This window comes from Uloborus diversus, chromosome 1, assembly GCF_026930045.1.
Source record: "Uloborus diversus isolate 005 chromosome 1, Udiv.v.3.1, whole genome shotgun sequence".
Classification (NCBI taxonomy): Eukaryota; Metazoa; Arthropoda; class Arachnida; order Araneae; family Uloboridae; genus Uloborus; species Uloborus diversus.
Genome location: NC_072731.1, coordinates 195746537 through 195764234, shown reverse-complemented (window position 1 = coordinate 195764234; position 17698 = coordinate 195746537). Strand labels below are relative to the sequence as shown.

General features: G+C 32.2%; 1 protein-coding gene across 1 annotated transcript; it reads right to left on the bottom strand.

Moving 5' to 3' along the window:
* Nucleotides 1-1786: 1786 nt before the first annotated feature.
* LOC129224104 (uncharacterized) lies at nucleotides 1787-17450 on the bottom strand. Its single transcript, XM_054858513.1, has 3 exons — nucleotides 17169-17450; nucleotides 10475-10641; nucleotides 1787-3184 (listed from the first exon to the last, which is right to left on the bottom strand). Exons 1-3 carry the CDS (start codon nucleotides 17287-17289, stop codon nucleotides 1952-1954), a joined length of 1521 nt encoding a protein of 506 aa, XP_054714488.1. The 5' UTR covers nucleotides 17290-17450; the 3' UTR covers nucleotides 1787-1951.
* Between the last annotated feature and the right edge of the window lie 248 nt (nucleotides 17451-17698).

Genomic DNA, 17698 nt, shown 5'->3' with positions numbered 1-17698 from the left:
GTCAAAAACTGAAAAAAACTGGGGGCAGAATTTCCAAAAGTGCGACGTGCAGAGGGAAAACGGTGGACATATTTGGATTCAGGAGGACATTTTATAGAAGAATCAGCGAGAACTACACCAGAAGCATTTTGAAGAAAAGCAATGTGAAGAAAGAGCAAAATTACCCTTTTAAAAGTTTCTCTCATGGTGTTGAGAATATTGAAAAGGAAAGATAAAAAGGGCAACATTTTTGGAAACAAAATAGCAAGAAATATTTAATTTACTTAGGAACTACTGAGTTACAGGACTTGATATTTTATAAAACTTATCTTGCTTTCAGTGAAACAATTTCTAAAAGGTAAATCTTTAATTTTGAACAGTCCAGTATGGAGATGTCACGCTTTTTGAGCGTCTTGGCAAGTGTTGTCATAATATTAAACAATGGATGCTCTGTAAGAGTCCAAGGTAGATTTCTACAAATTGCCTTCAAACTCAAAATGTGTAAACTGAAGGTTCAATTCCTCGATTCTAAACAAAGTTGAAATTTTTGTAAGAAAGATGGTGATGGTTTGACATTTGGAAAGGAATTATTTCAAGTTAGAAGATTTTGGAAAGGGAAATCTAAATTGAATCACAAGAAAAAAATAAAGCATTAAAGAAGATAAACTAAGAATGTAAGCTAGAAACTAGTGATATAATTTATGACATCACTTCCTGTCACATGTTAAAATCTGACTCTCATTGCACCAAAAAAAAAAAAAAAAAACTCTAACTTTAAACATCCATGCAAGAGTATCCACTACTATAACATTAACTGATAGTTGAACTATGAAGAAAATTGATTTTCCAGTGAAACTCGGTATTAATTTTCTCATAATTACCACATAAATTAGGAAAAATTAATGCAATGTTATCTCTCTGAATGTCATTGAAATCGGACACAACTGTAAGCTTTCCATAGCGATAAACAATGCTCGAGTCAAAAGTGGCATTAAGAGGAAGACAAACTTAGGAGGCTGAAATTTTAGTGTTTTCCGTAATTTTTTTTAAACAGGGAAGGAATAATTTGAATTTGTACAAACTTGGCGGATATTTTATTCATCTTTTGAAATACACTTAGTAATTTTTTTAAAGTCATTTCCACCAGAAATAGTGGAGTTAGAAACTGCTGTTCATGAGTGGTCGCCGCTAGAACTTGTTGCTGGTGGGCATTACCAAACCCACCATTTTCATCTGAAATCATTGGAACTTTTCTTTTTTCTTAACATATTTTCTAAGAATATGAACCTAATTGAGATCAAAACAAGTTGAAATTTTCTTGTTTTTGAAGTGTTTGATTACAGTGTCATATTTTTCTACCTTTTTTTTTTTTTTTTCAAATTCCATGCATTATCATTTTTTAAAAAATATTATTATCAATATCATCTCAGAGTTTGGTTCACATAGATTATAATTGATTAAAGAATATTCGCACAATTTTTCCGAATGATTGGTCAATAACTCTTTGAGTTAGAATGCCATCCAGTTGAAAAAAGTTGTTTCGAGAAAAACGTGTTTGAAAAAAATTGCTCGAATCTCCACAGTCACTTAAGTGCTCATAACATCAGAACCAATCAGAATTTCAACATTCGAATGGCAACATATTCTTGAAAAGCTCTACTAACTTTTTATGACATAAAAAAAGTGGATTTTTTGACCCGTCTAAACTGGTCTCCTCATTAAACTAGGATTTGACAGCAAGTAGAAACAAAAAGTACTTTTTACGAAAAAAAATCTTTATTTTGTTAACAAGTTCAAGCATGAAAACTATCAGCACTTCTATGTACATTTGCATAATGTAGAAAAGTTAACAATAAAATACAATACCTCCACAAGACCAATTTAAGTCTGTGTGATCATTATCATCCCCCAATTATCAGTTTTTAAGTCACTGTTAATTTAAATCACTGCCATCATTATCATCTTCTAATTATCAGTTGATGCCCCAGTTAAATTCTCTATACACGTTAGAAAAAATATCAAGATCATGACCAGCATCTAAGTCATTATCTTCGTCTTCGATTTCAAATATTGGTTTATTTATTGCATCAGACGCAATTTCAGACAAATGCTCTATATTGTCTTGGTATGTGTGCCTACCTGTATACCAGATAGGGTTTTCAACACGAAGAAGTTTCAATGTGCAAGAGTTGAGCAATATAGATTGCAACAAGGAGAAGCTAAAATCGGAATCAGAAAAGTACACACTTTTGAGAGGACAACGAACACAGCACTTGGTAACTGCATCCTGAATTTCATCACTGAAAAATATGCAACTGAAAAAGTCTATTTCCTCTAATTTATGAACAGATGAAAGAATAGCACAGATTGGTTTTCCCACACGTCTGAAATTGGCACTTTCCAAGTAAAATTTCTTCAAAAATTTGAATTCTCTGAGCACAATTTCAGTTTTAAGGGCTAGCAAAACTGTGTTTTTCAAATGCAGCTCTTCCAAAAGAGGGCAGCATTCCATCAATGTTTCAACAGAAAGAGTAAAGCTATCAAGCTTTAGGACTGTTAATCTAGAACCTGCGCAGTACAAAAAACCATTTATTAGTGGTTTTGAATAAAGCTCATCACAATCCAACTTCACATCTTTCAATTCTGTTAAAGTTGTCAATGTATCTAATTGGACACAATTAGTAACAACAGTTTTTAAACTTCTCACAGCAGGGCATGCTAAAGCATACAGCCTTAAAATTTGAGGTGAAGAAGATAAATGTGGACAAAATAATGTATCCAAATGCGTTAACTTGAATTTCCTCAAATTAGAAAAATTATTCTGATGCATTTTGTGCAAAATACAAGGCATGCTAGGTGCGTTTAATACTTTTAGCTCAGGAAAAGTCTTAAGAATTAATGCAGTTTGGTTGTCGTTGACACCCGTCCCATCAAGATTTAACTTTTGAAGATTCAACTTAGGAACTTGCGTCACTTCATCTTTTTGACATAAATATCTTTGCAATCCTTCATTTGTAACAATACTGTAGGCAATATTCAGTTCAACCAAATTTGGACAATGGTCTGCAATATTTTTTAAAGCTTCATCATTGCATGTGTGCTCCATATTTAAAATTCTAATATTTTTCAGGTGTGGGAAAATGTCAGCAAATCCGGGATCTTGGTAAAAAGGTCTGCGTGTACTGAATGAAATTGTGTCAAGTCCCTGTAAAGAAAAAAAAAAACAAGCAAAAATTATTTTTTTTTGCAGTTTACGTTTTAAATTATCAAAAAAGCATGAAAATTATCTTAAAATCAGATAATCTAAAAAATTTAGCACTTTCCAGGGTTGGTGTAAAAACCAGTTTATTTGAAAAAAAAACAAAATAAGTTTTTTTTTTTTGTTTAAACCAGGTTTTTATGGTTTAGACTGTGTTTATTTGGATTTTATTATTTTTTGTAAGAAAAATAAATTTTATTTTAGAGAAATCATGAAGATTTTATAAACTAATTGTTAAGGAATGTTTAATATTCATATTTGTACCAAATTTCTTCATAATTAATTAAATAATTAGCGTAAAATCTTGTAATTTCATTTCCTCATACTTCGAGATTTCTATAGGAGAATACTGTTTGAAAATCTTTTAACTATTATAAAAAATACAATACGTAAATGGGTCTTGGTATCAATAATGGAAGAAATAATTTATTATGATAGTTCAGGCATTATTAATTACAAATAATCAACAATAAATTCTTGCAAATTAATTTCCTCATAATCATAGCAATCTACTCTAAATGAGGCAGTGAGAAGCAAAGGGATGTAAGTGGCAAAATTAAAAATGTGGAGATAACCAGTACACATGGTAGGTGAACGTCTTCTCTGTCTGGGGGCAAGAGATTGTACCAGTAGCCCTGGTACCTGCTGCAATACAGCATGATCTAGAAAAAAAATTTCAATGTAAGCCTACCTAAGATGTTATTTTTAAACATGTTTTACTTAAAACTTTACTCAAAACTTGAAAATGTCCACCAACACCCCTTTGCTTCACACTGCCTCAAATAAAAATGTAAAATTAAAATCATCCATTCTTAAACATGGTAAAGTATTTTGCACTATCTACAAATGAATCATATAAGTCTGATGTACATTATACAACTTTAAAAATGAAAAGAGCAATGCATATTTTGTCTAAAAATTAAAAAAAAAAAAAATACAAATAATGTAATTTATTAACCTAATGTATCAGTGACAACAATTATAGAAACAGGACAAGTAGGTTTAAAAAAAAAAACATTATGTTTTCCATTGTAGACATTTTTTCTCCTGGTTTAAAGCATTTAGAATAATTTTTTTTTTATCAAAGAAAAAAAAAAATCATTTTAATTAAAAGTCTTAGTACAAACTTAAATTGAAAATACTCTTAATATATTTTAATAATGAGACACATTTTAATAATGTCATAAAAATTAATCTTTACTGATTCTTCCACCATTCATACATGAGACTTCTTTTATTATATTGGGATAAAAAAAAAATAAGGTGAAAATTTGGGTTTAAATTTTTTTATTTGAGAGCACAGAGTTACATGAATATTTTCTGTTTTCATAATTTTATACAATATATGTGTCTGTTGGAGATACAAAAAGTATGCACGTATAAGCGCAATTTTATGCCTGCTCTAAGTGTTTTAGGACTTTTTTAGTTATTTTATTTCTCTTGTCATTTAAATATTCTAGTGTTAAGATATTTTTACACTATGCATTGCTTCAATGGTGCATAATCTATCTTAATAAAGCTTAAGTAGTCAAGCAAATTAAGTAGTACATGAAGTTTGGTTGAAATATGCTTCTTATACTATTTTGAAATGCAAAAGACTGAAAAATAATGATAATTAAAAATTATAAAAGAGCTACTTGGATTGTTTTCCTTGCAATTTTAGAAAAACTTAGTTGGTCTGCCTTGTATATTTATGTACCTAATAGAAAAGCTGTATAGATTTAAAAAAAGAAAAAAGTAAAATAATAAAAACTATTTAGTAAACTTGCATTACCTTAACAATTAACAAGTTTCAAAATTAATTAAATCTGTAATTTATCTATAAAGCTTTGCTAGTTACTTTGCATCAATTAGATTTTATTCTTTGCAATAATATGTTAAATTTGTGAAAACATTAGGGGGAAAACAATAAATTTTTCCAAAAAAACCATGTGATTTAAAAAAAAACACTTAGTTTAAACCACGATTTAAACCATGGTTTAAACCAAACAACCCTGGCACTTTCTGCATAACTTTGACAAGTTAAAGGACAATCATTGGAAAAAACACAAAATTAGTTAATTTATACTGATAGTAAGCCAGTTTGTTTATTCATGCAGTCGGAGAAAAGTAAAAACAAGTCAAATTATGTAGTAAAATGTATTATTGCTCATATTTTTATGAAGTGCTGTTAAAAAATATTACCATTGCTGTAATTAATGCCACTTGCCAACAGGTCCGGGTGAAGGTATAGGGGGCCTTTGATCAAACACTTTTTTCTGGTTCCCTGTGATCAAACCTTACAATTTTCCCCACTGGGTAAAACAATTTTAGCTATTTAGGGGTCCTTAAAATGTAGAGATTCTAGGCTGGTTGGCCTATTTAGTAATCAGGTCTTGCTTGGGAGACCCAAGCCCCATTCATGTAACAAGTATGGATTTACGACAGAAGGGTGTAACTTATGTGAAGGTGAGGCCCCTAAATGGGGAAGAGTTCACCTTTGGCCCTGATAGTAAAATGAAAATGAAAAAAAAAAAAAAAAAAAAGACTCAACAGTTTTATGTTTATTAAATAATATAAAGATAAGATTAGCCCAATATATTGTAATGGTTATTAAGACCGCATGAGATAGAAAAAATTTGACAAGTCATCCCCAAAACCTTTCATAGTTAATAAAGTTAAAATGTATTTACAAATGTGAAGCAAGTAAGATATTGCACATGTAAGTGTTAATAACACACTGTAGTATTTTATATGGTACATCAGGCCTTTAAAGCACACACAAAAAAAAAGCTTAACTCTATTAAATTAACTATCACTTTTGCAGATAAAACAATTGTTAGCTTTTATTTACATTTACGCACTTAATGTTTATTTACAGTTACAGAAAAATGAAAATAATAATAATGAGGCCGAATACTCTATGTTTGTTAAATAACATCATCTGGATATTGTAGCTGCAGAGATCATCAAGCAAAGAAAAACGGCAGGGTTGCCAAAAAATACTGATCCAGAGTAACCTAAAATATGTTTAAAAAGTGCCATATTTGCCCCTTTAAACTTTGCTTTGCCATTGAATCAGTTAAACTACTATGTATTTCCTTCCCAACCAGGAAGTATAAGGTATAAGGTTGTGATTGCCAACCCCCAAAACCAAAACTTCTATTCCTCTTCACAAAGTTATTATTGTTATTCTGAGGTTATAATTGTTCTTCTTATTGGCAAGAAATCAGGTGCCTGATGACTCCAGGAGAAAAAATTAAAAAGGGCTGTTTTACTTAGCCTTGGCAATAAATAAGGCCGAACTAGCCCATTTGGTGGCTTTTTGCGTAATTTAGCAAACAGAGCGAGTTCAAAATTTGAAAAGTTCGGCCAATGATACTAAAAGCTGAAGTATTTATTATTTTTTTTACATTTCCATTTTTTTACATCCCTTGTATTTTTTACCATTTTAGTCGCTTTTAGGCCAAAATAGTAGCAGTTTTTTTTTTTTTTTTTTTACAAAATAGTCGTTTTGGGCTTACTTTAGGCTGAAATAGTCATCATAGTCTGCAACTCTTCAAAATAGTCACAATAGTCGCTTTATTAGTCTGCAGTGGCAGCCCGGTAGATTACCTTCGACTATTTTTGAGAGAGAGGGCTAAGGGGGTTCTCCCCCCCCCCAATATTTGAAATTATGGTTCAAAAAATGCAGTTTTAGACAATTTGATGTATGCTAGAGGGAGGAGAGATTCAAAGCTCTCTCTGGGAACTGTTCAAAATTGAAGCTAGAAAAATCTTATTTTGGCCGGCCTTTGTTAGATAAGAGTTTTGGGGACTGTCACTCGGAACATTTATGAGATTGAAGCCAAAATTTATGACGATCTTGAATGGTTTTGGCGAGGGGCAATCCCCCAGAAAATTTTGTAATATTTCTGGGAGGAATTTGCTCTCCTTTCAATTTGTAATATATATTATATCTTATTTGAATAATTCAAAATATTTCTTTTTCCTTTGAGAGTTCAAATGCCGCCCCCATTCTGAAAAAGAGAGATCATCCAAGGCTGAAAATCATCCCTATTAAGCTCTCCCAGATACGCAACTGCAGCGTAGAAGTAGTCAGCAGACTCAGGAAATGCATCATATATACAAAATTCTTCTTTTTTGACAGGGTGGGGGGCATTGCAGATCATATCTTTTTTCCCTCTAGTTCTATTGTTGCTAATCTTAAAAAAAAAAAAATCAACAAAGTAATCAACTTTAAACTTATATTTTTTTGAAATAATCTTGGCAAATTATACATTTTTTTCCGGTTGTACCCTAAGAGAGAGCCACTCTTGTATCACATCAATCTAAAATGTTAAAAATATTTTTACTGAGACCGCAAACGCTCAGATTTCAAACAAATAAAAATATTAGGCTGGAAAATAAAAATTTCACTGTTTAAATTCAAAGCACTCAAATGGTTTTGGAAACAAAAAACTCAAGGAGGGGTCTGAACAATATTTTTATCATAATTAAAAAACTAAAAGGGAAGATAGGAATGTGGCAAAGAATGGGAAGGGAGGGAGGGACACTTTCCCCTTTATTTTACTTTACCAAAGGTAGCCTAGAAGAGTGTTTTTGAAACTTTGATTTTGAAAGAATTCTGTGGGAGAGTTCCCCAGCCCCATCCTTTCCACTATTTTCTTCTGAAATGGCTAACAATTATATATTTAGGAAACGTCAATTCCGAAAAGATTCAAGGGTAGCGCTTTCACTCAAATTCCCAAGAAACGCACCCTATTTATCATTAATAATCACTTAAAAATTCATTTTTAGGACCTCAATTTGTAAAATTTTCCGGAGATTCATGAACCACCCCCTCAACTTAGTATCATCAAAAAAGTCTAAAATTTCAATTTTAGAGCTTCTATTTCGAAAAATTCTCTAGCGCAGGGCACCGCAACTCCCTGATAACATCATTGAAGTTCATCTAACATTGCATTTCTGGAATTTATATTTCGGAAAATACTGAGGATATTGTCCATGAACATTTCTGTCCACTTACATTACCAAAGATCCTCTTAAAACTGCGTTTTCAAAGCTTACTTTGGAAAAAGGGAGAGCGTCCCCCTGACCACTACCATGTTTTAAATGTAATAATAGAAGGGAGAGAAAGTCTTTAGCTACTCTACAGTCAACCACAGGACTTTTGGACTCACAAACTTAATGAGCAAACCCCCCCCCCCCCCCCTATGTGCATGGATGTCTTGGAGCCTCGGGTCCCAAACTTCGAACCCATTGATTCCAAGCCTTTTCAACTACCCAAGCCTGATATTAATAACAAGTCATTTATTAAACATGTCATTTGAACATTTTTTTTCTCCAAAAATTGAAGACTATTATTTCTAACAATGACCAACTACTTTTCCCGAAATATATACAGTAAAACTCCTCTAATATAGACACTAACCAGGCAATTTTTTTGTCCGCAATAGAGGTGTGTCCGTAGGACAGGAGTTTAATAATGTTATTTGCCTTAGAATCAGGGAAATAAAAATTGTCTGCATAACAGGGGTGTCTGTTAGGAGGGGTTTTACTGTATAACTTTTTTTGGCTGAAATAAAAGTTTTTCAGAAGATAGGATATTTTATAAGAAGAAAAATACACATTTCTCTTAGAAAAAAAACTGACTTTGAGGGTCCTAATTAAGAGGAAGTCTTAACTACTTATATATAATTTTCTACTTATATAGAGTACAAGTTAACACCGTCAATTTTCAATTAGCTACAGAGCAATACATTCTGTGACAGTTTACGACAAAATAACAAAGCAAGGCAGGCAAAATAAGAAAGCAAGGCAACACATATTTATTGAGTAATTTTTGAGAAAAATTTAAAATATTAACGCTTTATGTTTTGTTTTGTATAAACCGAAAGAGAATGTACATATACGCAGCTCCCAATTCGGAATAAATAAGGCTAGAAATTTTATGTAAATCATTACTTTTATGAACCTTTTCCAAAGGAACAAAATAGATTACCACGAGAAGCAATCACAGATTGCTAATTCTCTTCCTAAGCATTAGCTAATGTTTTGTTATAAGCAATCTTAAACATCTGCAGACTTATGTTCATTTACTGAGTAATTGGTAACTTTCTTCACTGTAGTACTCTACCAGGAAAACTTGGCTAAGGGGTTAACCGCAAATGATGTCAACACAAATGATGTGCAAGGGGGTTCGTGAAATCATGATAAAGGGGAGAGAAGGATCGTAAGACATTTGACATCACACATTTTTGCTGTAACACTTGTAGAAGCATTTTTCTTTCACAATATGTGAATGCAATCTAGTGTCTGTCATATGTTGTCATATGTAACAAGGGGAAGGGTGACGCTTTATGACAAAAGGGGAAGGGAGTTCAAATATGCTGAAAAAAGTGTGACGTTATGTATGGACAGCCCTAACCAGGGTTTTGTGGGATGCCCCAGAACAGGGAAGAATCTCACCATTCATTACTATTGCCCTCATTTATCATTAACCAAGCTAATGATAAACTTTTGCTGGGCTATAATGGTGAGGCTTTCACATGGTGTGGCCTAGGACACACTATATCCCCACCTTCCACCCTCTACAAATGTATGCTAGAGGTGGATTCTTTAGTCCAAACCTAATAGTCCAGATGAGAATAAGAACAAGTACCTAACCCCCCCCCTCCCCATAAGAATGAAAGCAACAGGCAATAAAATTTCATTTATGGTGCGGCAAATCTTACTTAAAAATCAAAGTGCCTTTATCAATTTTCAACAACTAAAAATATTGTAGTCTACAGAAAGCAAAGAAGAGTCCTCAGCTAGGTAAAATAATTAAAAATCATATGTAGCTGACAAGCTTCAAAATGCACGCTAAAAACAATTATCACAACTTTATTTGTTAACATATATTTAGACTCGCAACAATACAGATTTTGGTGTTCCATAAATTTAATGTGTCACACTTTATAAACATTATCAGTGCAGCTTGAATCAGATATTCAAGAACTAAAAAAACCCACCAGTCGGGAATATACTGGAATAATTTAAAATGTTTGAATTAAACTATAAACATGACAATACTCTTAAAAACCGAGAACAACCATTTTTTCCTAATCTCTTAAAAGACTGAGTCATTAGTTTTTCAAAACTTTAATATTGTTCAGAATTTTAAAATCTACTCTGAACTTTACCTTAGTGTCAGATTTTAACCACTTTATGATATTAATACTATCATGAATATTTTATTAAGAGAAAACTTACTTCTCCAACTTCAGCAATCATTTGGGCAATGGTTTTCCCATCAAGTCGATCAAGCATGCTTAGATTTAATTCACGCATATACTTGTTAATAAGTAAGGGGAAACATTCTTCCTTAATATTGTCAACTGTTGACATTATTTGCTGCAACTCATCTGAAAAGCAGAACTCTGTGGACAGAAAAAAACATATATGAATAATGTATATAGCTTTCAGTAAATAATTAATTAATGTTGATTTTCTTTGTAAGTACAAATTAGCAGTTTTTTTTAATCCAGAGTAAAAAATTTCTAATTCTGAGATAAAATATCTTTGAAATGTCCAAAATAAATTTTCAGTCACCGATTAAATTTTTATTGCATTGTTTGAATTGTATGACAATGAAATTTTCGTTATAATAAACAAAATTCATGGTCCCTTAAAGTTCCTTATAAAGGGATTTCACTGTATAATGCAAATTTATGAACACACAATATTAAATGTCATACTATTTACAAATGTGTAAACAATTTGTATTATATGTTTATGTTTAATAAGCAATAAGCTTACTACTAATCCAGTTCTACACGTAATCTCTTGTAATATGTGTGATAACAGTAAAAATTTAAAAATTACCTATTTTATTGTTTTAACGTAACAAAAACCATTTTATTGTAATGATGTGTGATTTTTAATGACTTTAAATAATAACTTCCTGCACCTTACACTATGTTATTATTTATTTAAGTTATTGTTACTTGCAAAAGCTATAGAAGTAATCTCTATATTCAGAAAAATTAAAAACTTTTTTTACACAAAAAATAGTGGTCAATATATTAGTTGTGTCTAACTTATAGAGTAAAGTTTTAATATTGTTATTTATTAGTTTTTTGTTTATGTACTGTGATTGTAATATTGATTCTGCTAAACATCCATTTAAAAGAACTTAAAAGACTATTTGTGTCATTTATAGGTTTCTAAAGATCTAAAATACAGCCTTTAGTATACAGGGATCGATCCAGACCCAATTTGGGTCCACTTTGTGACCCCTTCACAAAATTCGGTATCATAAAAGCGGCCTCTTCACAAAATTTCACATCGTAAAGGCGGGTCAGTCACAAAATTTTTTCGTCATAAAATAAGTATGGATGTTGATTTAACTGCAAACTAAAGAAAATAGTGCCCAATGTGCTGTAAAACATTTTCTTTTTTTGGATTACTTTAAATAGTTTTCTTGAGAAATGAATTTAATATTTCATCTTATCCTCATTGCATTGGATGCTAATGTGATGAAAACTATAGTATTTCAATTAAATTGTGGTTTCATAAGGATTTTTTGCTTTTAAAATACTTTTATGCTACTACACTCACTGTGCAATGAGTTAGAAACCTTGAGATTTCAGATTGGGTCTGGAGGGAGAACCTATCATGCTATGGAGCATGGAAGTGGAGCCCTGGTGGTCCTTGAGAGTAAATAAGCATGCATGCAATACCTAGATATACTGGCAGATCAAGTGCACCCTGCAATGCTGCATTTTAATCCTGATGGCGAGGGATATAATGAACACAACTATTGGTACATCGTGCCAGAAGTGTTGAAATTTGGTTTACTGAGCATCAGACTGACTTTCAACACTTTCAGGGTTGCCAACCTTGTGAACTGTTTGAGGAGCATCTGTGGTACTTTTGAGCAGCATTTTGAAATTTTGCAGAGCAGCTCGGTATTTTGTATATAGTAAATCAATATAAAAAATTTAAACCTCTTATATAAAATTGCTTTTGAGCTTTGATAATCATTTTAAGCACTGGCAGAAAAATAACTATTTTTAAATCAATAAAACTACGTTGGGTATAAGCATCTTTATTTTCCCATATTTGCATGCCTGTTAAAATAAACTAGCAAAATATAATAAAAATAAATTTAATTTTATAAAAATCCTTGGTAAGCCTGGTTGAATTAAAACCAAACGGGAAATAAGGAGCAAAATGACTTCTTCATTGGTGACCCTGCACTTTCCCTGGCCACTGCATCGCTCAGGTTTTAACCCTATAGAAAATGTGTGGGATATGGTGGAAAGACGCATCCGACAGCATTCTCCTAGATTTAAAAGATCTAAAAAGCTGCATAGCCAATGCATGGTATTCTCTGGATATAAATGCACTCCAGAAGTTTGTTAACTCGATGCTCAAACCAATCAGAGCAGTTGAGGAGTTGACTTTCAAATCGGATTATATCCAGTTTTATATTTTTTGGCAAAACGAAAAAAAAAAACTTTTTATGCAGAAACTACAGTGAAAACTCTCCGAGTGGCCACCTGTATTAAGTGGTCATCCCTCTCAACAGCCACTTTTTTGCGTCAAGCAATGACCACCCAACCTTTCTGAACGGCTGCCGAGTGGATGCGTCCATTCCATTTTTCAGGAAAATCTATTCACTTTCTATTTCTGATCTGCAGCTTTTCAGATCAAAGGGAATTCTTATTGGCCTTTAATGTATTCTGATAATTTTGGAGTAAAAATGTCACACATGTTTATTTTATTACTTGGTCAGTTTGTATGTGTAATTCGGATTGCAAACAACACTGTTAGAGATCATTTTATGAATCCTGAACTACCTATATTGAAATTCTGAGCAATATGCACACGAAAAATCGTTGAGAGAACTAATAGAGTACGATTTCGAATTCTTTCCAGCATGAAACAGTAATGGAGAACTTTGATAATTACACTGCTGACTGAGAGAAACATTTCCTGCTTAACGAGTCAGCAAAAATAAGCGTTTTTCAATCAATTCTAATATTAGTTTGGTATTGGTTTAAATTAACTAATCCGTTTGCTGTGTACAATTAATGTCTTTTGAGCAAATACATTTTTAAGCCTTTTAAGCACCAATTCGGCCTCTGACAATCAATTTGCATTTTGTAATCATGAGCAGACTAAACTTTCAACTGAAGTGATTTTGGGGATAATAAATAAAGTCACCTGAAACTCAGATGCAATGACAAATAAATTGGTTAAAGCAATTAATTTATTATTTTGAATTGCAACAAGCAACATTTTGAATTGGATTTTTAAAACAATTGTTGGAGAAGATTAAAACCCTAAGTCACAAATTGTATCCTTTCTGTGAAAAATGTAAACAATAATTAAATAATATACTATTTCCCTTTTAGAACAGCCTCAAAATTCATTCTATGTATTAGACTTGCTTATATTGTGTATGATAGAATTATATTGCAACTGTAACAAAAACCCTTTAAAGTGGCCACCCCCTCTCAACAGCCAAAATTTTGCGAAATGGAGGGGTGGCCGCTCAGAGAGGTTTCACTGTATTGGCATAAGTCTAGGAACTGTTCCTCAATTTTACCAGACCTCAATTGTCAATTTTATTTCGGATATCCTCGCCTCAGAACAACAGTAGGCATGGGCGGATTTATGGGGGGCAGAGGGGGACAATGCCCCCCCAGTTTTGGGAGGACTTTATGTGGTAACAACACATCTTCCAAAATTAAAATAAAAAAATATATAACTTTTTCTTTTTTGAATAGTTCAGAAGGGCATGGGTGGATTTATAGGGGGGCAATGCCCCCCAGTTTTGGGAGGACTTTATATAGTAACAACACATCTTCCAAAATCTTAAAACAAAAAAAATCATGACTTTTTCTTTTTTGAATAGTTCAATGAAAATCAAGAGAAAAGTGAGTGCCCTTTTCTGATGGGAGAAAAGAAAAGGAAAAAAAAAAGAACATTAAATACAAATATTCCAGCTGTCACTGGGGTGTTGAAAATGTGTCTAAATTCACTATTTTAGACTGAAAACCATTTGAGAAAGTATATGAATGAAAATATAGGCTAAACGAGCTATACATTAAGCTGCAACACTTATAATAATTGGCGATTAATTTAACAAATTAGAACCTAAAGCGAAGGGGGAAAAAACTCCCCCCCCCCCCATTTGAGCTAACAGAACGATCTACTTGTTATGATTTGTGTCCACATTTAAAGTATATTTGTGCTTAATATTTATGTTCTTAGTAGATTAATTGGCCTTTTGAGAAATTCTAAAAAACACAGTTTTTATTTTTCCTTCTCTCTCTCTTTTTTTATTTTTTTAAGAGAGAGAAAGAGAGACAAAATAAATACTATCGCAAATCGAATAAATTTCAGTTATCTGAGTGTTCTGATTAAATGAATCTTTTTACTTAGAGTACAAATTGACTTACTTTATAAATACTGTTTAAAAAGTAAGGTAAGTCATAATCATAGAAGTCTAAGTGACTCAATCCTTGTCATTATTGAAATCTAAATAATTGAGTCATCAAAAGTTTTGAAAAAATTTGCTGAAATTTATAGATGTTTATAAAAACCTAACAAAGATTGGTAAAATCGTAAAAATCCTTTAACCGTAAAAATTGACGAATTTTCGTAAAAATTACAAAAAATCAAGCAAAAATCTGTAGGTAAGAGTGAATTACAAACAGGGCTGAATTTACATGTGAGATAAACAAGCTATTGCTAAGGGCCCCTGCTTTGAAGTGGGTCCCTAACTCCCAAAAAAAATTCATGATTCGTTCCTTAAAAAATGGAAATTGCTTGAAAAAATCAATTTCATTTTTAAGTGCTTGAAAACCTTGAACATTTGGAAACGTGTGGCTACAAACCTTAAATTTTAAAATTTCTAACAAATGATAGAGGGGGAGGAATGCCAAAGTATATCAAATGCAGCTCCTTGCCACATCCTGTATTAAAAATATAAAAATCATGGTTCTCACATTTATAACATATTATTTGAAATAAATTTTTGTGACTCACATGTTTCATATCTTTGCTATTTATTCAATCCCGAATGCAGTATTTTGGAAATTCTTTTGTATTGATTGCTTTTATCTTACTTCTTCTACATATTGTCTATCTGTTTATCACGGAAAAAAATACACACTACTTCTATTTCTTTTTGTTTTCTGCCCGACTTGCAACTGAAGAAAAGTTGTTGTCATGAGAAATCTATGGTTTATTTTTTCTTTTAAATTTAAAATAGCTATTTCTTACAAAGTTAGAACAAGAATGTACAAATTTACAATCAAGTACTAAAATATCAGAGACTGGAAAGTACAAATGAAGTGCATTAAATAATTTTATTTATTCTAGAGTCCTTGAAAATAATTAGATAAGTCTTTGAAAATCCTAGGCAAAGTGGGCTCCAATTACTTCTACTGCATATTGTGAATCTGTTTACCTAGGGGAAAAAATTATACACTACCTCTATTCCTTTTCGTTTTCTGCACTACTTATAATTAAAAAAAGGTTGTTGTAATGAGAAATCTATAGTTTATTTTTTCTTTCAAACTTAAAATGGCTGTTTCTTACAAAGTTTGAACAATACAGTTCAACTGTATAATCTAGTTATCAATTTCTGTGTCTATCCAATTAACCTTCATAAGGCTTCAAAATGCAGACTTTTATATCCATTTTACAAAATTTCCTCCGGGGGAGAACCCCCAGCCCCCTAAAATTGGAGATATTCTATTTCCCACTTAAAAGGGAGCCTTGCGTCACTCTCTTGATACCAGCTCCCTCTCTTAAGGTCAATTCAAAATGGACAGCATAAAAACACACATTAATGAAAACGACACACAAAAAATTAAAGCATGGACTTATGCATCATAGAAAACAGACAAAAACATGGGAGTGGGGGCAATAGAAATGTTGCTCAAAAAAAAAAAAAAAAAATCCTGCCCCCCCCCCCCCCCAGGGACTTAGTCCTAAATCCGCCTATGACAGTAGGATATATTAGTGTTATTTCTGGGATTAAATGTCTTAGTGTTGCTCTGAGGCGACGATATATTCCTTTTTGGTGCAAAGCAGTGGATATAATGCCTTTTGCAAAAAACACGTATTTTCTTCAGGAATAAATTTTATTGGGTTCAATTTTTTTTGGAACTGGAGTCTCAAAAACGTTATTGTAGGACAACTTTGTTAACATTAGGTACAAAAATGGGATTCAAGAAATGTTCCAACGCTATTTTTTTTTAAATTAAAGCTCCAAAAAATCAGAATTTTTGAAGATCTTCGATGAATTTGGAGAGAGGGGTTCAGGGACTCTCCCCTAGAAAATTTGCAGAACTAAAGTCATAAAAATAGTGGTAATTGATTTTTTGCGTGATGTGTTGGAGCAGGGGTGGAGGAGGAGGTTTGGTGGTCTTCTTCCGGAAATATTTCAAATTTACAAACCTTTTGCCTCCCTCCCCCCCTATAGAGACAACACCCCTCCCTCTGTTAACTTATATAGTGAAAAAAAAAGACTTTCCAAGAGTCTATGGCTTCAGGCAAAGGGCAAAAAAAAAAAAAAAAAATTGTGAACAAGAAACAGTAGAATATAAAAAAAAGAAGAAGCCTTGTATCAGAGTAAAACCCCCCATTATCATAAAACCCCCAAACATCACACAGATATTTCTTTTCTTTTTCCAACTTTTGTTCTTTTCTTCTTTTTTTTTTTTTTCCAATATTTTAAAGGCATGGTTTCCTTATTGGAAAACACGTTTGATTCTTTTTCTTCCCCACATCAAAAGTCAAATTGCCACCAAGGGCAGACTGCCAGGCCCTAGATACGGCACTGATTGATGGACACATTATAAACACTCAGTAAACAAAGGAAATTGGTCTAGCGGGATAATGGGTTATTCAAATACTAAGAACAAAATATTGCTTGTAAACTTACGAAGGTATTCCAAATTCCTTTTCAACACAGCATCCTTAGAAGTATTAAACGCGTAGCTAAAGCGTTCTATGTGTTTACTTACAGCTTGAAGGCAATTTTCTAACAAAGATTTCTCATCCATGTTTTAGCTTAGAAAGTAGTTTGGAATGTCTCAATCAACATAACAGTGCACACAAAAGCTTGATTTGTTTAGTTTGCTCCCTTGATTGTCTCAAATAATAATATTAAAGTATTTTTCTACTTTTGTAAATAAATAAACTATGGAAGATTTTTTGCACTTCTTTTTGCTTTACATTATACTAGAAGCAATGGCTTTGGCAATACAGAAAATGAATTAGAGATATCCACTTGAAGTTTCTCCTCTTCAATACGATGGCGATTGGGAACGGAAAGTAACTATAGATGGCGCTATAAATCGAATAAAAACGAAACCAGTTTGTCTGCTACTGTCGTGCGCAGGAAAAGGGTAATAACTGCAAAATTTTTCATTTATCCTTTTTTTTGCATTTTTGGCATCTATTGTACATTAT